General features: G+C 41.7%; 1 protein-coding gene across 3 annotated transcripts in view; it reads right to left on the minus strand.

Moving 5' to 3' along the window:
* The window catches only part of cstf3 (cleavage stimulation factor, 3' pre-RNA, subunit 3), a 253,102-nt gene that overhangs the window by 103,095 nt on the left and 122,112 nt on the right, over positions 1–27,895 (minus strand). For 2 of the 3 annotated variants that reach the window (XM_072466274.1, XM_072466275.1), the window contains exons 11-12: positions 20,631–20,732; positions 20,335–20,430 (exon numbers count right to left, since the gene is read on the minus strand). In XM_072466274.1, the coding sequence (XP_072322375.1) occupies positions 20,335–20,430; positions 20,631–20,732 (198 nt within the window). Of the gene's footprint in view, positions 1–19,638; positions 20,305–20,334; positions 20,431–20,630; positions 20,733–27,895 lie in introns of those variants that run through there. The other variant, XM_072466276.1, reaches the window with a different exon arrangement.

Genomic DNA, 27,895 nt, shown 5'->3' on the forward strand with positions numbered 1-27,895 from the left:
CAGAGCGGGCCTCCAGGACTCGCAGCGCCAGTTGGCAGGGGAGCCTCAGGTCGCACCTCCGACCCACCGAGTAGCCCAGGGGCCATTGGGTACCCAGAGGGAGAAGTTGATGGGGCCCCTAGCCGGTGACTCCTTCAGGGAAGGTGCTGGAACACTGCGGCACCTCGGACCCCGCCCCCCCTCCCCCTCCCTGTCCCATCTGGTGGGCAGCGGGCAGAACACATCCGAGCAGCGGCCGGGCCCATCCAGGCCGGGTCGACCCAGGAGACGCGTGCCAACGAGGACCCTTGTTGCAGGGCAGGAGTCAAAGTAGGTCGCCTCCACTTCTGCTGTGCCGTCTGCCGAACCACCAAGGCGTAGCGTTAGGGACCGTCAGGCCATAAAGTTAGACACCAGTTAAGTTGCACGGGTGCAGGCAGAGTAGTCATCGGGGCTAGGGCACAGATCTGTAGATATTTGTTCACAATAAACACCCGTTACAACCTGCTTCGGTTCTCTGTCAAAGGGTCATTGGACTCAAAATGTTAGCTCTTTCCTCTCCCTACAGATGCTGCCAGACCTGCTGAGATTTTCCAGCATTTTCTTTTTGGTTTCGGTTCTGTCTGATGGGTGGGCTGATCTGGCCGGGATGGGGGTGAGTTTGGAATGGTGCTGGCCCGGTGGATGGCCGTGCTCCCCACCACCACCACCCCAGGGATTCGGTGCGACATTACGATGGAATGGCCAGCACACACGCAGGGATCTCCCAGGTGGACGGTGCAACCGTGGGCAGTGATCAGATGTTGCCATACGATGCGGAGCACCAGAGCTGATCGCAGAGTAGGTTGTCATCATCCTCCATCCCATGGCCCAGACCCGCTGTTACTGCCAACCCAGAGCCACCACCTCGTAGCGCTGCAAGGATGTATAACGGAGGGTGTTGCAAGCGGGGGTGTTGGGATTCGCTGTCCATGCTCCTGGCCAGCACCACCCCTCCCATCTAGTTGGTGAACCTGGAGGCGGCCAGAGCGTCCCGGGCGCTTTGGCCCTGGCACACACGTCACGCGGCGGCCTGTGCCTGCCCGGGCCCCGTGTCCTCCCAATCCTCCACCGCAACCTCGTCGGACACCACCTGCCCTTCCTCCTCATCCAGTACATCGCCCCACTGCTGTGCGATGTTGTGGAGGACGCAGCAGTCCGCCACAATGTGGGCGACCCTCCCATCATCATACAGGAGGGCCCCTCCAGAACATGTCAAGTATCACTGAATGTGCCAGGATGAAAACATCGGGCACACTGCCCAGGTATTGGGCGCAGAGGTGTACGACGTGCAGCTGATGGTCAGGCCAGCTGAACGTTCATTGAGTGGTGTAGAGCAGCCTGTTATCCGCAGGTGCCCGTAGGGACATGCATGCCGTCAATTGCCCCCTGCACCTGGGGCATCCTGGCAATGGCAGCAAACCCTGCTGCTTGGGCATCCTGGTGGGCTCGGTTGACATTAAAAGGGATGTCTTGATCCACCTGGGCATGTAGGGCCTCTGTGACAGCGCAGATGCACCTGCGCGCTGAGGTCTGAGAGATCCTCGAGAGGTCCCCACTCGCTGCCTGGAAGGACACCATGGCAAGAGCGACCTTCACCTTCACGATCACCGGGAGCGGTGTCCTCCCCCATACACGTGCGGTGCCAGGTGTGCCACCATCTGGCAGAGATGTCCCTGCTCAGCCCGGGCCTCCGTCAGCATGCCCGGTCGAGCAAGTCTTCGACTGTCAGGTGGTGCCAGTAGACACGAGGCGTCATGTGGCACTTCCTCCTCCTCGGCCTGTTGGGCGGCGGCCCTCCAGCCTGGACGGATGCCACCAGCCCCTCTGCAGCTTCCACTTCCTCTTCGAGCTGCCGCCGCTCAGGCAACCACCATTGCAGGTCGAACTCCAAAATCCATTGCTTGCTGAGGGTGAAAAGCCAACACGTTAGCATGGTGCATACTCCCCATGCCCAACCAGGTACATGGTAGCCCCGATTGGCAGTGGCTGGCAATGTGGGGCCCCCTGATGCCAGGGGTGCCGTTGGCAGGCACTGCCCTCACCAGGGGCGGCCGTTTGGGTGGGGAGCTTGGGACAGGGGTGTAGGCGCATCCATAAGGCCAGTGTCACGGTGTAAAACCAGGGGCCCGAGGTGGGTACCTAGCAAGATGGCCACTGTAATGACGGTTGGTGCCTGGACACCGCCCCGGGGTCTCACCCCAGCCAGTGTCTGCTCCTCTCCATGTCCTACCTCATCTCTCTCAGCAGCCAGCACCACAATTTTTGAAAGCACACGTGGACCACGCACGATGGGAACTCGGCCCATCGGAAGCGGAGAATCGCGCGTGGGCCCATTTTCGGGTTGCCGGAGAATTGTGAATTGGGTTGAAACTGGCGCCTGGGGTTATTCTCTGCCAATCGTGTTTCCCCGATTTTGTCGTCGGCTGACGGAAAATCCCACCCATGTTTGCTAATCTTGGGTAAATAAATATTTCCCAATTTATTGATGACTATCTTGAAATTATGGGTTCTGGTTTTAGATCTACCCAATACCTCCCAAGTAAAATCAAATTATCTCATCTACCCTTGTCAACTATTTTTTTTTAGAGAAATGGACCAAGCCTTGCATGACAATATTATCTGTTGTCGCACCACCCATCTGAAGTTGTTTCACCTTCTCCAATATTTAATGACCTGTTTAATAAGAGGCCAGGATTGTCCACAGTACTGTTAAGTGTGGTAACCAAGGTTTAAAATATTAATATGACTTATTGCATTTGTCCATCTCAAATTTGAAACATTCCCATTGCTTTGGAAAAATCTTTCCAAGGGGCAATTTAGCCCGGCCAATCCACCTACGATGCACATCTTTGGATTGTGGTGAGACCCATGTAGACCCAGGGTGAATATGCAAATTCCACACAAACAATTGTTCGGGGCCTTGATGACACCCAGATCCTCGGTGCAGTGCTAATCACTGCGTCATAGCTGAAATGTTTCCATTGTCGATTCATTTCCATTTTCTCTCTTTTCTGCCCAGTTGATTCTGGCCAACTCCTTTTATCGCATGGAATAATGCCTCGTTCTGATAAAGCACAATTGCACACAATTTATTTCTATTTTCACATTTAAGCTGTGCCACTTTTCCACTCAGGTATTTTCCAAATTTAATTTCCACCATAAGCAATGGTCCTTTTCTTTGTACAGAAACATCCAGATTTAGAAGCATAAATGTTGCTTTTGTGGCAATTCTGCTTGGGTGCCAAGGCTATTCCAGCTGAATGCATAGGCTTTGGATTAATGGGAAAGATTTTAACCCACTCAAGACCTATCCGGAGAGCTGAAGTTGGGATCTCCAAGCAGAGGGAGAAAACAAGCAAGCACCCGAATAACAGACACAGCAAGGAAGTATGGAGCTTCGTTCCACGCAAAAATTTGTTAAAGTGGTAACTATTGAATCATGTGGGTGCTGTGTGCCAGGGAAGTCATTCTACATTAATGTATATTTTTGTCAGAATGACATATCCAGTATTGTGATAATTTTGGCCGTCAGAATAACGATGCCTGAATCTGGTTCTTTGCTGAATAAGCGGTCTCCAAAATGCTTTTATCCAAGGTTGCATGAAATGAACAGGGATTTTTCTTCAACTTACATTGGAAGTCCAACTATCTTAAACAGTTATGTGCAATGTTTCGAAAGAAGACTCTACCAAAACTAGGACAAATGTGAAATTCTGCAGACTAAGACTACATAAAGCAAATACTTTAAAGATAACTGTACAGTGCCAATTTTCACATCCATGATTGGGAATTCACAGGCTTATGACAGGTGCTGCTACAGTAGAGATCCAGCTACATAAAAAGGTAAGCAACCATATAAGGGGAATGTTATTTCCCTGTAACAAGTCTGTAATCTATTTTATGAATTCACCAGTTGTGGACAACACTGGCAATGCCAGCAATTATTGCCCACCCCTAAGTGCCCTTGAGAAGGTGGTGAGCCAGCTCTTGAATCACTACAATCCAGTGGGTGTTTGTATACCCACACTAATAAAGAGTCCTTGGATTTTGACCCAGCAACAGCAAAATATCCCAGAGTCAGGGTGGCGTATAACTTGGGAAAACTTGATGGTGCTGGTGTTCCCATGCGTCTGCTGTCCATATTCTTTCTCGTGAGGTCACAGATTTAAAAGGTGTTGAAGAAGCCTTGGTGAGTCACTGTAGTGCCTCTTGAAAATGTAGGCATAATGCATTGGTGGAAGGAGTGAATCCTTGAGGTGGTGGATGGAGTGTCAATCAAGCACGTTGCTTTGTCTTGTATGGTGTCAAACTTCTTGGTTATTGTTGGGTGTTTCACCCAGTCAGGCAAATGGAGAGCATTCATTCACTCCTAACGTGTCTTGTAGATGAAGCAGCTATGGGGAAAGCATGTGAGTTACTTACCGCAGAATTCACAGGCACCGGCCTGCTACTATAGTTGAAGTTGAGTTTCTAGACAGTGGCAAACTCTAGGGTTTTAACGATGGGGGATGCAGCGATGCCGCTGAACATTAAGATTTTGATACACTCTCATTGGAGATGGTCTTTTCCTGGCACTTGTGGCCACATATCAGCCCCAAGCCCAAATGTTACGCAGATCTTGCTGCATTTTGACGAGTTGTAAATGGGACAGAGCACTGTTCAATCATCAGTATTTTATTGCACATTTGAGCCTTTCATTTCCTGTTTGGAGCAAAAAGTACTTTGGAGCTGACATTAAAAAAAACTTAGAAACAAGAGCCAGGATGTGTGAACTATTGACAGGAGAGCATACAAACCCAATTTCATTACTAGCAGATGAAGATGCTGCACATGTCTGGAGGGCACCTTATTTGCCCCTTTAGTGTTATGTATACCAGATAATGACAGTCTGAGGTCAATTTTATATGCACCACCTGTAAGACCAGGAAATTGATATGCAAGGTGCCACTGCAAAAGTGTTAAAGAAAGTGGAATTAATCATTTAGTTTGACAGGTGCATGTCCACATATACATGCCAAGTATTCACATTTATTGCTGGTCCAAACAATACCTGTACAAGTGTTACAGCCATTTTTTTGCTATCTATACATGGCACAGAACAACAGTGCAGCTACATTCTATAATTTTGGCACATTCAAATCTTCCATATATGCAAGCACTGTAATTTAATGCAGCTACGTATTCAGTAATGACAACTATAATAAGTTGCAACTAGGACACTGCTCGCTCTAACTACATAGCTCTGCAGGACAGAACATGGACAATTAGAGAAGAGTTCAGAAATTACAAGCCCTTTAATCATTTAAAGGGGGCTATCCTGGATAATCAAGAGAATCAAAATAAAAGGTGCTGTAAGTATCGTCAAGCAGTAGACAAGTATCATATCTTCTAACACTTCTCATTCAGCCCCATAACCAGAGATAGCAAATCTGTGAGCAGTTAGAAGATGTGTCTCCAGGTAAATAACATAATTCACTTTCGTCTTTGTATGTTCAAAGCAGCAGCCTACCAGGAGATAATCAACACCTCATAAAATCAGACTTCTCTCTCACCAACCTCCACAAGCAACAGCACAACTACACACTTGCCACAGCACAGGAGATAGCACAGAGTATAACACAAGATCAAGGGTGATGCAAGAGGAACAAAACTTGCTTGTTGCCATAAAGGAGTGTATTTTGGGAAATATAATAGCATGGTGATGTTGGGCAGCTGTGTCACACTTCTGCTGCTAAACAGTAGAAAAGACAAAATAGTTAGCTATGCTTACCAATATATTTGTCATGTCAACTACAGGGAACACATTGGCAAATAATGCAGATGTTGCCTATGCTCCTCAGCCTAACATTTGAATATACAGGTAATCTTTCTACCATGAATGGCGCAAAACGTTTGCCACAGGTTGTAGGTCTTGGGCTGCTGTATTTTTACACTGTGGATACGTCCACATAAATACACCTCTTCCTATAGCATTAATTTGGGGCAGACCAATCCTCCAGAAAACAGATCTCACACAGAAACCTATTCACCGTATTTCTATGAATGGAAGCAAAATACATTAGTTCCAGATTAATGTTGCTTTGTTTTCAGAACTAAAGGGCAAAAAGATTGGGGCTCGAGAGCTGGGTGGTAGTGAAAAATAACTCATGTCCTTTAAAATGTATTACTTTGCAACTTCCTACAACCTTTGGTTTTCACTTTACTTGAGCAACTGCCAACCTTGAGCACTCATGATCTAATGGAGGGGGGGTCAGGAAATGGTGTGAATAACTATTTTTGTACAGGTTAACATATCCACTAAATATACACAGATAGTACAAAAGGTCAAATGCAAAAGATTGACTGTTGCCAGTTATGCACCAATCAAATAGTTTTTGGCTGTAACTGATGTGACAGATGTGCTTCTCCTTTAATTCAATTCAGTGCCAAATTTGTAGGTTTATAATGTTATAAACTATATATCCTCAAGATCCTGTCAGTTCTTCTAGTGCATAGTTGTAATTATTTGCACGGTTAATATTTTGAAAGCATTCACTGTGAAGGCAATACTCAAAATGCTCAGGCCCTTGAAATGTTGAAAAAGTGAAAGTCAAACCGCAGGTTTCAGTATTTTTCCACTAGAGACCAGAAAAAACAAACAATTCCCTATTTTTGGAATCAAGATTGGTCAGAGCATTCCAACTGGAGCCAGAAAGTGACTGCCTTGAAAGATAGAATAACTGAAACAATCTTCTGACAAATTCTTAACTGGCTACCCAATGACACAAAAGCTGACCTGAAAATATACAATTCTTCTTGCCTAGCAGACAACATCTTTGGGAACATAAGTACACCTGAGTCACTGGTAAAGCACAGAGGCTAAAGTACTTTCAGCTATCAGTTTTAATATAATCCAATTAATTTGAAGGTTGGAGGGCATGATTAACTTCTCTCCACCAGTGTGTCTCAAGTTATGTCCCTTCAAAAATTGTGCCGCTGACTATACAAAGAGCCAGCTTCATCCGACTCAAAAATGGGAGGGGTGAGATATTTCCAATGTGATTGTAGGGGCAAAACGAGAGCAGAGTAGGCATGTCTGGAAATCAAAAATTGCTCAACTAAAGTTGCAATGGCTATCAAGAGCATTGAGTAGTGTGTTGCAATGGCTTAAATAATCCACAATGGAAAACAAATCCGAGTAATTGTAGCCATGATTTGTGCCTAATCTGTTAAATTTGCAAACAGATGAGTCTCATTTCCTTTAAAAATGCATATTGGCAATTCCCTAAAACACACTTCCCTGGCAGCTGCCTAAAATATTATTTCTCTAGACACTGGTGCCCTACCTTATATTGGTGACTGGTGTTTCAGTGAAATGTAGAAAACCAAACTATCAAGAAATAAAGAGACCAGAGTTTTACTGAATGAAGTACAATTTGGAACCAAGTACTGCAGAACCTGGGGCGAAATTCTCCCGAAACAGCGCGATGTCTGCCGACTGGCGCCCAAAACGGCGCCAATCAGACGGGCATCACGCCGCCCCAAAGGTGCGCAATGCTCCGCATCTTTGGGGGCCGAGCCCCAACATTGAGGGGCTAGGCCGACGCCGGAGGAATTTCCGCCCCGCCAGCTGGCGGAAACGGCCTTTGTTGCCCCGCCAGCTGGCGCGGAAATGACATCTCGGGGTGGCGCATGCGCTGGAGCGTCAGCGGCCGCTAACAGTTTCCCACGCATGCGCAGTGGAGGGAGTCTCTTCCGCCTCCGCCATGGTGGAGACCGTGGCGGAGGCGGAAGGGAAAGAGTGCCCCCACGGCACGGGCCCGCCCGCGGATCGGTGGGCCCCGATTGCGGGCCAGGCCACCGTGGGGGCATCCCCCCCAGGACCCCGGAGCCTGCCCACGCCGCCTTGTCCTGCCGGTAAGGTAGGTGATTTAATTTACGCCGGCGGGACAGGCAATTTATCGGCGGGACTTCGGCCCAGCTGGGCCGGAGAATCGAGCGGGGGGCCCGCCAACCGGCGCGGCCCGATTCCCGCCCCCGCCGAATCTCTGGTGCCGGAGACTTCGGCAACCGGCAGGGGCGGGATTCACGCCAGCCCCCGGCGTTTCTCCAACCCGGCGGGGGGTCGGAGAATGTCGCCCCAGATGTCTCCCATGTCCCTTTATTCAATGGTCTTTGGCCCCAAGAATCCAGGTTTAGCTGGATTAGGTACATTTCACCCCCTGGGCTCACATGTTAAATTGGACACTTTACGAAAGTCAAGATTAGAAGATACGAGAGGAATTGAAGTATGCATTGATCCATAGAATCGCAAACTGCACAAGTTCAATGATACAAAACTAAATATTACGTGGTTGCGAAACCATGCAATTTTATGCCTCCAAAAATCACGACAGCAGTGATTCGTGAATTGATCATTTGACCCTGTGCTTGAGAGTCAATAACAGTTGAAGTTGATTTCAATAGCTTGGAGTAATTTCAACCCCATAAAGTGGATGTTACATCAACACAATCAACTGACATCTAATTTGGTTACCCCAACCAAAATGTAACCACATTGGAACTTCAGCCATAATGCTATTGTTCCAAAATCAAGAGGTATCAAATTGTAGAATCCTGACATCATTAGACGAGACTTAAAATGGAAAACTTGGACTTGGCAACCTTGTTCTCCCCCAAACATTCAAACTGATGCTAAACATATTTCAATTGATGCTAGTCTTGGGAATTTCCTTAAAGGTGCTGTGAATGGCTCTCAGAACACTCGTTAGAGCAAGTGTTAGGAATTTTTCCAAATTGTTTATTTTAAAAATAAACCAGAGCTAGTCCTGCACATCTCCAGAAATTAAAAGTTAATGGTGGGCCATGCTAACAATATTAAAGATTGTACAACATTGGGAAATATAACCCCTCAGTCCTAAATTGTAATGCCACTTGTACAAAATGAGACTTTTAATTCTCCCATGTATCCAATGCAGTGTCCAAGCATTTTGGCTTCATGGGCTACACGGGCCCAAATAAAATTTGTATAAAGCTTAAACCAACACTTATTAACTTTAAAGTATCTCAAATTGCTAATGCCAATAGACCACATATTTTAGAATGTATCCGTCAATTGGGCCACAGCATATGAAAATACAGCAATACAGGTAAGTGAGCTGTCAGGTTTATGGGGTCAGTGTTCACAGTAGAAGAATAGGTAAAAGTACTTTTTTAAAAAATCACCCACATTAGCGAGGCTTGCATTTAATGCCGAAGCCTAATCACCCCAAGAATGTGATGTTGGACCATTTTCGGGAGCATAAAACTGAGTGGCTTGCTATACCACTCCAGAAGGCAATTAAGAACCACCTTACTGAGACCGAGGTTACATTTAGACCAGCTAAGATGGCAGGCTTTCCTTTTCTAAATCGGTTGAGTTACAAAGACAGTCAAAAAGCTTCATGGTCACTGACTGATAATGGTGTTCAAATTGCCATGATGGGATTTGGACAGATATTCTCTGGATTACCAGTTCAGTAAAAATAACCATGGTGCGAATGTTTCCCCATTTGGTGTAATATTGATAGAACTGACTGATCTCAGCTGAGCAACGGATGCTACAATTTGGGAGAAAAGCACCAGAATTCTTCTCCCTAGTTAAGAGAGTAAATAATTCATGCTAGAAAGCACATCTACATAAACAGTACCAGCAGTAAACTCTTCCATCATCAATAGCTTTCCAAGATAAGTGTCAGAACCTGGAACTCAACTCTAAAAATACCTTCAGAGTATGGAGAAAATTAGGAAAGTAAGAGATAAAGTCTTTTCCAGATACACAAAAGTGCATTGTTTTGCCAGCAAGGAAAACAATTGCAGAGCTAATGAGGTGCTTTTGGTGTGATGTCATAGGTACAAGTGTCTCACATCAGAGAACAATTAGCTCAGTTGGCTCGGCAGCACGCATGTAGATCAGATTGATCCCAACAGCATGGGCGTCAATCCCTATTCCTGCGGAGATAGACTTGGAGCCTTGCCTCCTCACCCTATCCATAGTGATAAAAAAATCATGGCACTTTGTCATGGTTATTGCCACGGATCCGCTTTCAGGCAGAGATCCCAATAAGAAAAGCTCACTGAAGGCTTTGACTTCTCTAATTGAATAAATAGGAATATCCAGCCTCAGGATTCAGTATTTAACAACAGCACCTAACAATTCCAAATTAAGTTATAAAATCAACTATAACCACCCATTTTGGGGAAATGACTTTTTGTACTCCATGACTGTAGCAGCAATGTCCCCAGTCATAATATCAGTCAGCAAGGTCCCTCTCTGAAGAACAACTACCGTGTGCACACAATTGACTATAGTAGCAGGCTGGAAATTCCAGCTGGAATCTTGTGTACACCAAGTCAGATATTAGGCAGTGTATTTATATAATTGGTACGAAGGAACTGAGCCGGTGAATTGTTATTCCTCTCACCTTGTATTGGCAATTGTTTATGGCAGGGGGAGGGTAAATATGTTGAAAAAATATCCATGAACATTTTAAAAAGATGTTATAATTACAACAATGATAATTATACTCTTAAAGACTCACTAAATTGAAAAGATCCAAGCTTAGTTCCATATATATCTGACAAATAAACATGAATAAGTTTAGGAAAATTGCTTAATCTTCCCGGTTAATTCTATTCATACCATAAATCAGCCAAAAAAATTCAATTTGTTCAGGTAGTTAGTGTTTGTGACCTTTTATTGTGCTGTTAAGTTTGCACATTTTGTTACTTAGTTTTATGTAATATACAACTCCACGTGCTTGAATGTCATTGAATCTTGCTAACTAGTTTAAATCCATTTTTGCATGTGATACGTTGTACTCCGCACCATTGTATTTGCATATAACATTCATGTTAATTGGAAAATCTTGTAGGTAATTTCAAGCAAATGTGCATTTGTAGTGGCAGCATGGTAGAGCACGCAAATATCCATGGGTAGTTAGTGAAGATCATTTTTAAATAAAAGGAGACACGCTACCAAGTTTAAAAAGTAAATCGTTCACTAGTTAAGGATTGTTGAAACACTCACTGAGCACAAGTCAGCAGCACAGCTTTTTTCCCCAAAAGACATACTTGGCCCAACAAAACATCCTCAAGAGCCCAGCAAAATTAAAGATCACGGGGGGGGGGGGGGGGGGCAGCACGGTGGCGCAGTGGTTAGCATTGCGGCCTCACGGCACTGGGGTCCCAGTTCGATCCCGGCTTTGGGTCACTGTCCGTGTGGAGTTTGCACATTCTCCCCGTGTTTGCATGGGTTTTGCCCCCACAACCCAAAGATGTGCAGGGTAGGTGGATTGGCCACATTAAATTGCCCCTTATTTGGAAAAAGTGAATTGGGTACTCTAAACACATGATATATTTATTTTGATGAACTCAGCCACACGTAGCACTGAGCCTGTTATTGATCCAAATACCAATCTGCAATTATCAGTTTAAGAGGCAGTCTCATTATTCTTGGTTTAAAAAAAAAATTTATTAGGAAAGAAACTGAATCAGGTAGTCTCATAAGCATTTTTAACCTCCACAACAGAAATTTGTTTTGAGGCATGTCACTACTCAAAACTTCAGTGTTTCAGAATCATCATTAGATTGATGTAATTTTTAAAAAACCATTCAGAGGATTAAATTAGTAATTGTACTGCCTAAAAATTCTCATCTTAAATCTGGATGGCATGAGAGAAATAAGGATGGACTAAATTCGGCCTAATTCCTCAAGCATCAGAGGCCATACTCTATACTCCAGTCAGCTCAAATGATACTTAATGATTCCAAGCAGCCACTTTAAACAGACTTTAGACCCTTTGCTTCCGACAAAAGGACTCTCTGACTGTTTAAGAAACCCATTCTGAAAAGTCAGAAATGCTTGAAGCTATTCTATTTCCTTCTACAGTGTCATTTAAGGGGTAACTGGAGCCGGCAAAGCTCATTATTTTTGTTAAACTTAACCTAATGTATATCCAAGAGCTTGTTATTTTACAACTAAAGCAAAATACTGTAGATGCTGGCAATCGGAAATAAAAATAGAATGCTGCAAATACTCAGGTCAGGCAGCAGAAAAACAATTAATATTTCAAGCCGATGAGGGATATTAACCCAAAACGTTAACCGTTTCTCTCCACAGATGCTACCTGACCTTTTCCAGTACTTTGTTTTTATTGCATTCTTGCTATACCTCTCTCGACAATAGCAGTGAGCTCCACTCACATGTCCGCCTCCCAACTTACCCAAGTGCCGCTGCCAGCGTCTGTCAGAAATATTGGTCCAGAACTGGCATTTTTTGAAAAATAAAGGGATTAAGGGTTATGGTGTTCAGGCCGGAAAGTGGAGCTGAGTCCACAAAAGATCAGCCATGATCTCATTGAATGGTGGAGCAGGCTCGAGGGGCCAGATGGCCTACTCCTGCTCCTAGTTCTTATGCTGCCTCAATTCATAGGAACTATTTAGAGTAAGCTCATTTTGGCTCAAGCCTTTTGCATGCACCGCAAACGTTGTCCGTTTTGGACCCAAAAAACAACCCGAACAAATTTCTCCTACTCCTTACTTTCACCATTGATGAGTGTAGTGCACATTATATTCAATGCAACAAAAAGTAGTATCTTGATAATTACAGCTAAGAATTAAAGATGTGAATCAATTATTCTGACTAATAAAATTCAGTGGTGTCATTATTTCTTAGTCTCTGTTGTGTAGGTGAGAGAATTTGGGTAGATCCAAAGAAGCCACAATTACACTTGGCTACAAATCAATTTTGTAGATTTGGCAAGAGATGGATATAGGTGGAAAAGCACAAAGTTCAGGAAATTATGGTGCGCAAAGAAATTATAATGCCCTACTAGCACAACTCATTTATCCCTTGGGACATAAGTGCAAAACAAACCTTGCATCATAAATAACCATGTGCATCCAGGAAATTCTGAGCTAATGTTCCTATCTTACTCTGACCCTCTTCCTGAGAGATCTCAAATATATTTCTATTTTGTTATTTCAGATTCAATGTTTTTATCATTTACATTTATTTTATCTTCCTGTCTTTTTCTAGATGGAACGAACTGATCATGAAATCAACAGTCATTGCTGGCCAGAGTCTGACCGATCAATTGTGTTGCATCAGTGGATTATAATCTGAACAAAGTGTATGGAAAGCATCCGAGATGCCACCATGAACAAGTAATCAGATGAGGAAAATGGCTGCAAAAGAGGTTTACTCCTTTTAGAATCTAGACAGCACAAATTAGCGTTTTACAACAGAATTTTAAAATGGATAAATCGGATTCCCATTGCTCTTGGAAAACACTTCAAATTAAATTTTCCAATTCATCCATACAAGGGCTGTAAATGTTTTGACCATAAATGATATCAGGATCAAGTTACTTTTTTTTTTAAACACCAAATATATAAACACTAATACCCAAATTTTCTGAATATTGGTGTAAAACCTGTTGGGATAGTCCTGCAACACTACAATTGCACTTCAGGAAACCACTGCCTTTCCCATGAGTCTTGCTAATTTTATCAGTGCAAGTAAGAAGAGATAAGGCAAAAAGAAATTAACCATTATCCCAGCTGAATTGCAACCTACTGTATCTGATAATCTCATATCCACAGTAGGCATAGAAATGAACTAGCAGAAAATACAAGGTGAGGGTGACATAGGAAGAAAGCAAATGTGTTACCAAAATTAGTCAGCTCAATTGACTTCTGAAGATTTAGACAAGTTAAAACAAATATAATTCCCTTATCTACATCTTCAGAAGAATTAAACATGGAATGTAATTTTGGGCAGTGGAGGGCAGTGAGAAAAAAATCCATTGTGTATTTAATGCATACATTTTCTATTGTATTAGTCAATATTCTGGGACATCATACAAGGGGAGTCAATACCAAACATGCTCTTCAAGTGAAGAAAGGTTATATCTAGGATGGGAGATAATTGAACCAGGGGAGATAATTGAACCAGGGCACGAAGATGTACCAGTTTTAATAAGACATCATACATTGTCCTTATTTTGATATACTTTTATTTTATTATTCATAAAGTTAAATAGCAACTTACAGCAATTTGGTAAGCAGAAAAGGAGAGTTGGTTGGAGCATTGGCGTGTGTCTGCAGTACAGACACTACAGCAAGTAAAGCGTGACCGCTGGTAAAAAAAAGTATAATTTACAGCATGGCAGGTTTACACAGGCAAATCCCATTGTATATATAGACATTGGAATTCATATTGGCAAGTAAAAGTGACTAAAACAAGGTTTTGTTGTCAGGATGTGTGCACCAATGCAAGTAGTTTTAATAAGATATATAAATGTATCGCAGGATTAGTCTAAGAAACAATAATCAAATAAGTACATAACCATGAAGATTTCAGGCATTGATAGTTCAAAGCCCAGCAAAAGTTGACAGTAAGGATTCTGCAAAAATTCAAACTGTAAAATAAGAGATTTCGGAACCAAATTAATGCAAGTTTGCGACTGATTGCTTCATGTAACAAAAAGCATGTGATTTTCAACAAAAAAAAAACAGAACCAGAATTGTCATACGGTTTGTTCATATTTATGAGGGAGGGGGGCAGAGGTGAAGTTAATGCGACAATCAGATCAGCCATGATCTTATTGAATGGAGCAGAGTAGAGGGGTCATCTGGACTACTCTTGCTCCCATTTCCCATGCTCTTACGTAGTGTCTTAAAAAACGTTAAGTAGACAGGGGTCTATGTTAATGACTGCACAGGTTCAACTCATTCCCATTTTCCTCCCTCGTCCCCAACAACCTCAAATGGCATTAAAGTACATCGGGAGAGTTTGAAACCAGATGGAAGACTATGGTCTGATCTTTCAGTTGCTAAATGTATTTGCATTCAAAGATCTTCCTCACTATCTTATTTGATATAGTTTCTTCATCCAAACAAGTGCATGCATTGAAGAATATTGTGTGAATTTCCAGCTTTTCTCATTTTCTGAAAATAACTACGCAATGAAGACCAAGGAAGACAGGCATTCAGTAAATTTAAAGCCATCAAAGCTTAGCCCTTGGTAAAAGTACAAGCTTTCACTACTCAAATTATATTGACACCTGCTCATTATGCTTACAAGATTATGCAGTCAGCTTAGTGGTGACGATAGTATCGAATAAATCAAAACAGCAGGAGCTTCTGAAAGCAATTTCGGGCTCCTACCAATGAATTGACAGCAGAGGAATGACTTAGATGAAGGAAGAGAAATTCACATATCCAAGTTTGCTGATGACACCAAGTTAGGTGAACAGCAAATAGAGGGAAACAGGAAGTTGAAATGGATCAAGTGATTGGGGAACACTGCAGCAGATGGAATTGTGGGAATGCCAAGGCTTTGGACCAAGATAGAGGAAAGTATTTTCTAAATGGTGAAATACCAGGAACTGAAGGAACAAAGGAAGTCCAAAGCTAGTGGACAGGTTCCAAAATAAACAGCTAATGGAATGATGCTCTTTATCCCAAAGGAATTGGAATTAAAAACAGGTTTAGGGTGTTGTAAAAATCTATAGTTAAACCACATTTAGCATAGAGAATTCAGTTCTGGACACTGCATCTAAGGCTTTAGAGAGGCAGGAGCAAAGATCACCAGAATGACTGCTAGGTTAAAATGCTTCAACCACCAAGGCATTTTACATAAGACTAGATCTGGTTTGCTTGACTACAGACGATTACGGGTCATCTAATTGAGAAGTTTATTAAAGGAATTGATAAGAGAACCAATTTCTTCTGGCGGCAACAAAGGATAATAACAGAGCACGGTCATTTGAGTGTGATGAATGGAAGCATTTCATCACACAAAAGGTTGTGGAAATCTTTCCCCAAAATGTTGTTCGTGCTGGAGATTTAAAAACGGATTTAATTTTTTTTTTTGTTAGGCAAACGTTTAAAGAGCCACGGTGGATGGATGTAGGTAAAGCTCAGTCATGACCTCAAAGAATCAATGTAGGAGCTGCAAGGCCTCCTTCTGTTCCCGAGTTGCTGATAAAAATTAGAACATGTAGTTAGTTCTTAGTTAATAGAATACAACTGGGTGTGGCCGTTGAATGGTATGAAGTTGAAATAACTTGAGACAAACTGTCACTTAAGTTCATCAAAAAAATGATCCTATACTCAATGTGATCCAGAATATTTTGTGCTGTATGTCAATTACACATTGAAAGTTTTTTTAAAAACTCTTGTAAATTGCTCACATTTGTTTCTCTGCTCATGGTAAAGGGTGGATGGATGTAGGTAAAGCTCAGTCATGACCTCAAAGAATCAATGTAGGACTGCTGCAAAATGAAATATCCCACTTCCTACATCAAGTAACTCTAGGGTAAATAAAAAGATCTATAGCATAATTCACGGCTACCAGAGATCAAGGCGCTTGCCCATTTCGAGGCATAGTCACTGTTGTAATATGGGAAATACAGCAGCCGATTTGCACAAAGCAAAATTCCCAGAAGCAGCAATGTGATAATGACCAAATAATCTGATTTTGATCATCTACTGATAGAGGAACAGATATTGGCCAAGACACTCCCACAATCAACTTCAAAATTTTGTGGAATCTTTCACATCCACCTGAAGGGGTAGATAGTGCCCCTGCTCATCAGAAAGATAGCACCTAGCTCAGTACTCCCTCAGCACTGGAGTGTTGACTTTGTCATTTTTGTTCAAGTCATGAGTGGGACACGAATCCTCAACATGAATTCAGTGCTACCAGTTGATCCACAGCTAACACTGAATAGATAAATATAGGATAAACTTCAGTCTCAAATAATATGCCTCTATCACAACCTGCAGAACAGTACTACAGTTACATTAGTTTGAAATGTTTCTATTCCAGTCATTCAGGTTACTAATTTAATAGCAAATTATAGGCACTATATGCAGAGGACCAGTTCCTATTTGGAACTTGATGGAGACAAACTAAATGATTCCACTTGAACTCATTAAACCTGACAGGGAGAAAACTTTCACCATATTCTAGACTGGACTTGCATCCAGATAGAAGTGGAAACATACAAGGTGAAAAACAAGTGTCCCAAACTACCCAAGCACCCAATCTACTACTGCTACTTCCCCCTTCCACTTAACCATCCACCCGGATACTCTTCCATAATACTCATGCTGTAGCATGACCTACAAAACATACAAGAGTTTAGAAAACTATTGAATTATGACCACAAAAATGTATGAGCTAGGCAGTATTTCTAGGAATCATTGGGTACCTTCACTTGCGGTCTTGCAAGATAATGCAAACCCATTGTCATGCTACCTGAAACACTCAGCTGGCAAGGATAGGAGAACAGATATTACAAATGGAGCCTTCCAGTGTGCCCATATGGTTCTCTGCGCAAATGCATCTGATAACTGTGCTTTTCAATAAGTTCTGCACGGTGATTGTCTAAGATATATAGGGATGCAACCAGATGAGGTGAAAAATGAAATTCTCAAATGATTACAGTTATGATGCAAAATGGAGAAATTATCTAACTCCTAAAAAGCAAACTCCATTGTACAATATTGTTTTAAGTGTTTCTTCTTTCCATCTTCTTGCCCACAAATGTCTTTTGTGCTGATGTGCCATGTTGGAAGTGGCCAGACAGTACAAGCGCAGACTCACTTACAGCAATTATCAGCTTTGCTACAATTAGGCGCGCCACCAGGAAATCACAAACATAAACTCACATTATCATTTTTATTTAACTGTACAATTGATTGTGGCTGCTGATTCCCATGGTGTCTGTGCAACAGTTAATTTTTGTGGGCTGGCACCCCAGAATAGACAAAAATTCCAGTGGCCTTTGCTGGGTAATACATGTGCAAATATATCTGATGATGTCAAGACCAGGCTTCAGAATGGTATCTGTAGGATATTCAGTCAAGACTCTCCAATAGTCAGGCGTTGAAGGACTTTTATGGAATTATATCCCATCACAAGGCAGTGTCTTTGGGAGAAATGTGGGGATGTTTGAAAGGAAAGTGTAAAACAAAAGTGGATAGAACCTACTGTAATCTTGTGTGACAGAATCAAGCATACATCTAGGAAATCAGTATATAACATTAAAAAATGCAAGGTGCCATTTATTAGTTTGAACGTTATGCTATTCTTAAGCTGGTCAATTCTACTTTAAACAAATTACATTCCTAAGTTACAGCTTACATAAAATGTACCCAGAGAATAGTCCTGGACGTCAGCTGTTACTTTAAATAATTCTCTATTTATGCCAGGGATTATTTGGGCAATTGAAATGTCAGATTAAAACTAGTCTGATTCTCACCCTCTTCTGAATTTACTATCTTAAATGCCTGCAAAATATTTTATAATCTCGCACTATTTTCCAGTATTAATCACTCCATTAATTGTAGTTTCCTAATGAGCTTTATGGAAGGCCGATTATCTCAACTGGCTAGACAGCTGCTATGTGGATCAGATTAACAGCGACAGCAAGGGGTTTGATCCCAATCCGGCCGAGGTAAGCCCATGACCCCCGCTTCCCCGCCCGTAGTAAAAAATCATGGCACATTACGGTGGTTAGGCACCATTCAAGGGTAGGTGTTCTCCTTCGTGCTACACGATCATCTTCAGCCCCAGACTGCACTTGACTCAATTCAGAACAGAAACTCGAATCGAACCACAGACCTCCATTCATATGGTGAATGTTTCAAGTACTAAAGCTCCACCAAATCTGTGGGGCTGCAACGGTCATAAGCAAAAAGAACGGATTGGTAGAACTGAGATTTATCCAATTCAAAATATTACAAATAAAATACAGGGGAATTCAGAACCCTGGAATATAATAAAGCAAACAGAGAAATCGGAGATAAGTGTATAAAAACACAAATGCCAGATGAATAAAGGAAGACCACTGTACAAACACAAAGGACAGGCAATGTGAAAAGAAAGAAAAATTTTAATGTAAAATTACAGCTGGGAGGATTTTTCTAACTTTGAAAAGGAAATAAATTTTATATTATTGCAAGGTTGCTACAACATTAACATTGCATCTACCTGATGAGAGCTATAGCCAAAGAATGAACCTCACCAATAAACTACTGTTCAATGTGGTAACATCCTAGTAGCACTGCTGCTTACCAGATTTGTGAAGACTGCATGCATTGCAGAGTACTAAAAATTAACTGGAAATATGCCTGGACTTTGAAGTTTTTTTAAATGATGACACGATGAAAGGATCAGTTTGTAATTGTAACAACTAAGTTAGTCTCGATCCTGTATGTGATGACAGGTTGATGATGGGCAATGCACTATCATTCAAGACAGACACTGCCTCTAAGACAACAAAATTGCTCATAAAAGAATCATGTTAATAGATGACCTACATTATTGTTAAGACCCTGCTCCTCAAAAGATTTTTGTGCAACAGTGACAGCTGAAATGTCATGGCATAATAAAATCTTGTTTTAAACTAGACAATGTTCTACACTAAAACAATCTCACACAGCAAGAAACTGGTGCTGAAAGTCAGTATGGACTACGACTGAAATAGCAATAATTTATGTTAAGACCTGGTCTCAAGATTCAATTTCTTCAAACACATTAATGTTCATGAAATTAGAAATGACAAATAACTGCAATATCAACTATACGGTATAAAGGTTGTTTATTTAACCAGTTTATTAAGCCAGGGCTTTAATATAATGTTACTTAAAAGCATTCATTTCATTACATTACATCAAGACACATTCAATGACTTAACCTTTTGATTTTGTGTCTGGCAAATGGGTATCTAAAGTATTTACTTCATTAAAAATTTAAAGTAAAATAAAATCAGGCTAGATATAGTTGCCGGCTGATTAGAACTAGTCTTAGAACAGAAATAAAGATTAAACAAACAATATTATTAAAGGTTAAGAATCTCTTTGGCAAATAAAATGCCTCAGCCTTATACTATTAAATACAAGATACTGTGAGTGAACAGAATAAATGGAACTCTAAAGAAATGACACGGGAGGCAATAAAGAGACACATGACAACTGAATAAAAGGCCAAAGCACATCAGATACCATTAAAGACTATTTTAATGTTGTTGCAACTCCAACATGCAACAATCATTGGTGTGCAATAGGCCCACACATTAAAATTTCATTTAAAATATTTTAAATCCCTACATGAAATACAGTCTGCATCTACAAATATTAAGTCCCGGCCACCTTTAGCTTTTAAAGTCTGAATATTCACCTAAAATGATTGTATAATATAACTCACTGGTGTGAACTTCATGGAGCAGGGAATGTTACTTTAAAATTAACCTATGAAATTGAGAAGAAAAAAGTATTAACCTCAGCTTCAATGAATAGTTTCCAGAATCTGCCAGAGCTTGGGAACTGGGTGACAAGTCGCTCATAGGTCTTCCGCGCTTTGTCTATGGGTTGGTTCTAAAAGTAAAAACCATTAAAAAGATATATATATTTTTTTTATTATTTTTTTTACAGTGTTAAAAAATATGCAATGATAAGCTTTTGATGCTTTACTCCCAGTCATCTCAGTAAGAGGCAATTTCACAACTGTTTTAAAAATCATACTGTGCAAATTTATGAACTGTATAATAAACAAACATAACCCTATTTCACTAAACCTGTGCCTCTCGTATGAGAATGCTCCATGCATCAAGGTCATATGGATTTTCTTCTAATTTCTTTTCTGCCTTCTTCACTTTTTCAGGAACATACTCTGGAGCCTGTGGAGAAAGAAAGTATAAACTTACACCATTTGTATGGCTCTTAGCTGCTTCATAAACAGCATTTCAAATATTGCCCACATCACAAACAATGAAATGGAAACTAGATCAAGAAAAGAGCAAAGTGCAGTAAATACCGTTGTAACAAACTATTGCAAACTTAATAGTAGGGATACAATTTTCACATTTAAGATCACCAATGTCACTGAAATTCAAGTATAGACTTGTGATTACAGAAGGGTAGTTAACAGTACTGCGATACTTAAAGTAATTTTTGAGTGGATGGATTTAATGCATATTCAGTATTTTTGGATTTGTATTATGATCTGTCTTAATCAATCAAGCTTTTATAGTTCTGAAAAATAAATCAAAGCAGTGCTTCCAAAATATCTCCTGCAAAGAAAAAGATCAAGGTTTTAAACAATCGAGGGAAGTGAGTGTACTACTGACAGGTTTGTAGATGACACAAAAATAGGTGGGAACACAAGTGGTGAGGATGACCGTGTCGACAGAAGATATGGACACAGTTGTCAAAAGCTTGGCAGATGGAATATGATGCAAGAAAATGTGACGTTATGCACTTTAGTCGGAATACTAAAGGAGCTGAATTATCATTTAAATGGAGAAAGACTGCAGAAACCTGCAGCACATTTGGGGGTCCTCGTGCATAAATCACAAAAAAACTAGCATGCAAATTCAGCAGGGAAGGCAAATGGAATGTTGGCCTTTACTTCAAAGGGAATGGAGTATATAAATAGGGAAGTCTTCCAAAAAGTATACAAAGCACTAATTAGGCCACACCTGGAATTGCAAACAGTTTTGGTCCCCTTATCCAAAGAAAGATATTCTGGCATTGGGGACAGTCCAGAGAAGGTTCACTAGGTTGACCTCAGGTGTGGAGGGATTTTATTATGAGGTTCAATAGGTTGGACCTGTACTCATTGAAGTTTAGGAGGTTGAGAGGTACCCTTATTGAGACATGTAGGATTCTCAGGGGGTTTGACAGGGTAAACGCTGAGAGGATGTTACCTCTTGTGACAGTGTAGGACCAGAGTGCATAATCTCAAGAGTAAGGGGTCGCCCATTTAAGACAGAGATCAGGAGGAATTTCTTCCCTGAGGATAGTGAATCTGTGGAGTTCATTATCGCAGAGAGCTTTGGAGGCTGGGTCGTTAAGTAGGTTCAAGGCTGAGATAGACAGCCTTTTAATCAGTGAAGGAATCGAGGGTTATGTGGATGCGGCAGAAAAGTGAAGTTGAGGATCAGTTTAAATATGATCTCATTGAATCATGGAGCAGACTATTTCTGCTCCTACATATTATGGTCTAAACTTGATAGAATAGCATTACATCAACTAGATCACCCTTTTTCAATACTAGCAGCTTAAAATCTCCTCTATTCTGATTTATTTTTAATCCACTTAAGTCAACCAAGATTGTGAGGGCAACACAGTGGTTAGCACGGCTGCCTAACGACACCGAGGTCCCAGGTTCGATCCCGGCTCTTGGTCACTGTCCGTGTGGCATTTGCACAACTCCAAAAGTTGTTTATTTCTATGTGGCTCAAGAGTAGAAAGGGAACTGTGGCCAAACTATGTCTACATGGAAAATTAGAGATAGTATTAGATTCAAAGCAGAAGCTTACACATTAGCAAGAAAAAGCAACAGACCGAAGGATTAAGAACAGTTTTTAAAAAGGTGAACCACGGAATTGATGAAGGGGAAAATACAATATGAAAGTAATCTGCCAGGGAACATAAAAACGGACTGTAAAAGTTTCTATATGTATGTAAAGAGAAAGGGGTGGCATGGTAGCACAGTGGTTGAGGACTCGGGTTCTATCTATGTGGAGTTTGTACATTCCCCATGTCTGCGTGGGTTTCACCCCCACACCACAAAGATGTATAGGTTAAGTGGATTGGCCACACTAAACTGCCGCTTCGAGGAAAAAGTTTTGGGTACTTTAAATTTACTTTAAAAGGGGGGGAAAAAGAAAATTATAACAGGATTAGGCAAGTTTGATTTAGAAAGAATGTCCCAATGGCAGGGGAAGTCCAGAACCAGGGGTCATAGTTTGAGGAGAAGGGATAAACCTTTTAGGACTGAGGTGGAGACATTTCTTCACCCAGAGAATGGTGAATCTGTGGAATTCACTACCACAGAAAGTAGTTGAGGCCAAAACATTGTGTGATTTCAAGAAGGAATTAGATTTAGATCTTGGGGCTGAAGGGATCAAGGGATACAGGTGGGGAAGGCAGGACCAGAGTATTGAATTTGATGATCAGCCATGATCGTAATGAATGGCGGAGTAGGCTCAAGGGCTGAATGGCCTGCTCCTGCTTCAATTTTTCTATGTATGTTTCTATCAAGGAACTGTGATGGAATTCAAAATAAGAATGCATAATCCTGAAATTTGAGTTAGGCATTCGAGTGAACCTGGAAAGCTGCCTTTCAAACAAACGCTCGTAACAATCTGGTACTCTTTCCCCAAAAGACTGTGGATTCTCGGTCAATTGAAGATTTCAAAACAGAAATTGAGTGGTTTTTGTGTTCTTATAAGGGCATGGAGCAATGGAAAATGGATTCCATGATTAATTGAAATGCAGAACAGCATGTTCCTAACACCACACTCCAGCTTTGAAGATGTCATACTGACTGGAAACATTAACTTTGTTGCTCTCTTCACAAATGCTACTCGGCTTGCTGAATTTTCCAGTGTTTTCTATTTTTATTATAGCACACTCCTATTCTAATGTCCCAGGTTCAAACAATGGCTGTATCTGATGAACTTAACAGATTAGGCCAGAGATACAGGACTACAAGTCAGTGTTTAAAATCAAGTGATTTTTTGGCATATTTTAAATTTACAGCTCCCCATCAGCTCAGTGAGCAGTTAAACCATTGAAACCATGCTGTTTTTGAATTCAGTACTAGGTCTGCCCTGAATTAGCTGATCTCTGCCATAACCGTGTATTTGGGAAGATAGTAGTAGGGGCAAATACAGAATGAGACAAGAGGAAATTGTTTAAACACTGTTTGTGAGTATGTGTGAATATAAGTGCACACGTGAGAACACAATTGTACGATGCTCTGATTACTCAAATATTCTGCTGAGACTCACTCATCAAGGCACGCACATGAATAAGGATAACAGGAGGGAGATACTAGATGGAAACCGCTGTCTGTGCACCACCACCTGGGATGGAGTTGATATCTTCAGGAGATGGGAAGGGGGAGATATTTGCTAAGAAAACGTAGTCTCTAACTTAATTGACCGGTGAAAGTCCAAGATGGCTTTAAATTATACATTGTATGCTGAAACAGATGCATTTACTGACAGTATTCCCATTTTGATGGTAATTGGAAAATATGGAAACATATACAAAGTGAAAACTCCAAAAGGTTTCTGCTTAGAAACACACAAGCTACACAGCTTCAGATAATGCCTATTTTAGAGAAAGAACAAAGTCTGATGAAGGAAATCACTTATGAAGGCTGTTGGTTTGGAAACATCAAACACTTGGGGTCTTATCCACTATACTAGTGTTTACATCTGGACTTAGAACATTAGTGCCAGACCGCAAACTAACAGTTATGGCTCAGCTAGAGACAAAACCACAACTCTCCAATTACGTCTTTCCCAATAACACCAAGGTAATGTAACTCGTGAACAGCAATGGGAAAGTGGGGTGCTTGAGAGAAATAATTGTGATGGGATAAATAGGGGACACATATTTTAAGATCTTTCTCGACTCAGGTTATGAAGTAACTCAGTCCAGTTAAAAACATTATAATGTGAACAAGAATTTCTCTCCTCTTCATAGAAGCAATAAGGAATTTGGCTATTACTGGTCAAAGCTCTTGTCCAAATGCACATGTATCATAGCAAATCAAATCAATAATCTTGATCAGAATATGAAAATTCAGGTAAATTGAATGATCGTTTTCCAAATCAAATTCTGCAAATTCCAATCCAATCCAGATTTACCTCGAGTCTTGAAGCCATAAAGAGGAATCAAATAAGCAAATTCAAAGTCCAAACCTAACCACAAAATGGCTCCCATTAGTTAACTTTTCCCCAATAGACCAAGCATGTCACTTCCCTCCCATCAAATTGACCATAGCAAATGCACCAATAAGAACTAAGTATCTATGTTTGCATATCTGTCAAACACCATCACTTGCTACATGCCGTTAAAGGAGAAAGTTGGGATTAAGGCCACCAGTTTCCATTGCTCACCTCCAATTATTATTTTAAAATCTGGTATAAAACCTTACAAGTAAAAACGATTTGAACCTTGACAATGACTTCATAAAACACTTATGCAATTTCATGGCAATGCTCATTGAACAGAAGCTGTGAACATTTGCACTAAGTGTTACTGCTAGTGGGGTAAAAAAAAAAGTACACTGAAAGTACAAGTGCAACCTGTGACAAGTCTGCAACAAGTAATTGCAAGGGATTCTATACAGGAATCACTCCATTTTCACTACTTGATTTCAGTTGATTAATTTTCCTTCCCAGGGATTTCAACATTTAAATTAACCACAATGTTTTTAATGCCTACGATGCAAGAGTGATCCCTGAGCACTTGTTCATTCAACTTTGCACTGCCCGAGTGCTGTAGCCCATGAAGTCATACTTCCAAAAACATCGCACCACTTAACTTCAGTAGTGTCCAAGCTATACTCCAAATTTTTTTTGAAAATATTATTAGGTTTAACACTCATCAAATTACAACTGACCGCGTGCATGGTAGCACAGTTGCTTCACAGCTCCAGGGTCCGAGGTTCAATTACCAGCTTGGGTCACTGTCTGTGTGGAGCCTACACGTTCTCCCTGTGTCTGCGTGGGTTTCCTCTGGGTGCTCCAGTTGCCTCCCACAGTCCAAAGATGTGCAGGTTCGATGGATTGGCTATGCTAAATTGCCCTTAGGTTAGATGGGGTTACTGGTTTACAGGGATAGGCTGGAGGTGTGGGCTTAAGTGGGGAGGTCTTTCCAAGAGCCAGTGCAGGCTGGATGGGCAGAATGGCCTCCTTCTGCACTGTAAATTCTATGTTTATAAGAAAACCAGAACCCCCCCCCAACTAACAGCGACCAGATACTTGAAATGCAATACAAACAGATGCCATCTCCAATAGAACCCATCAATCACTCCCCTCACCGTGACCGTAACCTTCTTGAGATACAAGAACTCTGTTAAATCACCCAGCCGTGCTGTGGCACTGGGCGGTGCCACTTGTCTCCAACTCAGCAGGATCCGTCACCGAGCCAGTAATGAAGCAGAAGCCAAAGCATCCACCTATCACCCCCGTCCTTAGTTCCGGCTGGTCAGACACCCCAAACACAGCTACTTTTGGTCAGGACTCCAAATCCACATTTAAAATTGTGGATATGGTGTTTAAAAAAAAAAAGGCCTCCAAAAACCCACCAACTTGGGGCATTTACTCCAGATTTAACATTCGTGTCACAAGTAGCTTACATTAACACTGCAATTAAGTTATTGTGAAAATGCCCTACACACACCGGCACCTTTTCGGGTACAGAGGGAGAAATCAGAATGCCCAATTCAGCTAACAAGCACGTCTTCGGGACTTGTGGGAGGAAACCGGGGCGCCCGAGGAAACCCACGCAGACACGGGGAGAACATGTAGACTCCGCACAGACAGTGACCAAGGGAATCAAACCTGGGTCCCTATAATGATACTAAAGCTGCAGTGTAACCACACCATTACATGTCAGATTCATACTGGTTGGTAATGATGGAAATAATGGCATTTTAGTTACTGTTACAACTTACTGGAATCAACTCTCTTCTCCATACAAATCAAACCTCATAGATTTGTATGCAAACTAAAAAGCATAAATGTTGAAAATAGTTAGCACTACCCAGAAAATAATTTGTTGGGTTTTCCTCTAATTTTGGAAAAAATGGACGGCACAGTGGTTAGCACTGTTGCCTACGTGGTAAGGACCCGGATTCGATCCCGGCTCTGGGTCACCATCCTTGATTTGATTTATTGCCACATGTATTAGTATACAGTGAAAAGTGTTTTGTTTCTTGCATGCTATACAGACTAGGGCAGCACGGTAACACAAGTGATTAGCACTGTGGCTTCACAGCGCCAGGGTCCCAGGTTCGATTCCCTGCTGGGTCACTGTCTGTGCAGAGTCTGCACGTTCTCCCCGTGTCTGCGTGGGTTTCCTCCGGATGCTCCAGTTTCCTCCCACAGTCCAAAGACGTGCAGGTTAGGTGGATTGGCCATGATAAATTGCCCTTAGTGACCAAAAAGGTTAGGAGGGGTTACTGGGTTACCGGATAGGGTGGAAGTGCGGGCTTAACTGGGTCGGTGCAGACTCGATGGGCCGAATGGCCTCCTTCTGCACTGTATTTTCTATGTTCAGACAACACATACTGTACATAGGGAAGGAGAGACTACAGAATGTAATGTTAGTCATAACTGGGATGTAGAGAAACGATCAACTTAATACGAGGTTGGTCCATTCAAAAATCTGACGGCAGCAGGGAAGAAGCTGCTCTTGAAATCCGTGTGGAGTTTGCATGTTCTCCCTGTATTTGCGTGGGTTTCGCCCCCACAACCCAAAGATGTGCAGTGTAGATGGATTGGCCATGCTAAATTGCCCCTTCATGGAAAAAATGAATTGGTACTCCAAATTTATTTTTAAAAAAAGATCTGCATGTTTCAATCAAGTTGCCTCTTGCTCTTCTAAACTCCCAACGGATACAAGCCGAGCTTGTCCAGCCTTTCCTCATAAGATAACCCACCTATTCCAGTCATTCATCCAGTAAACCTTCTCTGAACTCTTCTAATGCATTTATATCTTCCCTTAAATAAGACCTCTGCTGTACACAGCACTCCGGATGTGGTCTCACTAATGCCCCATATAATTAATGCATAATCTCCCTATTCTTGTATTCAATTCCAATTCTCCTTGAAATAAACTAACATTCTATTCGCTCTAATTACTTGCTGTATCTAAGTACTAATCTTCTGAGATTCATGAACTAGTACACCAAGAACCCTCCACATCTCAAGAGCTCTGCAATCTCTCACTATTTAGATAACATGCTTTTTTATTCGCCCTGCCAAAATGAACAATCAGGACACCCTAAGAGCCATATAGATTTCTACATTGCAGT

This window comes from Scyliorhinus torazame, chromosome 10, assembly GCF_047496885.1.
Source record: "Scyliorhinus torazame isolate Kashiwa2021f chromosome 10, sScyTor2.1, whole genome shotgun sequence".
Taxonomy (NCBI): domain Eukaryota; kingdom Metazoa; phylum Chordata; class Chondrichthyes; order Carcharhiniformes; family Scyliorhinidae; genus Scyliorhinus; species Scyliorhinus torazame.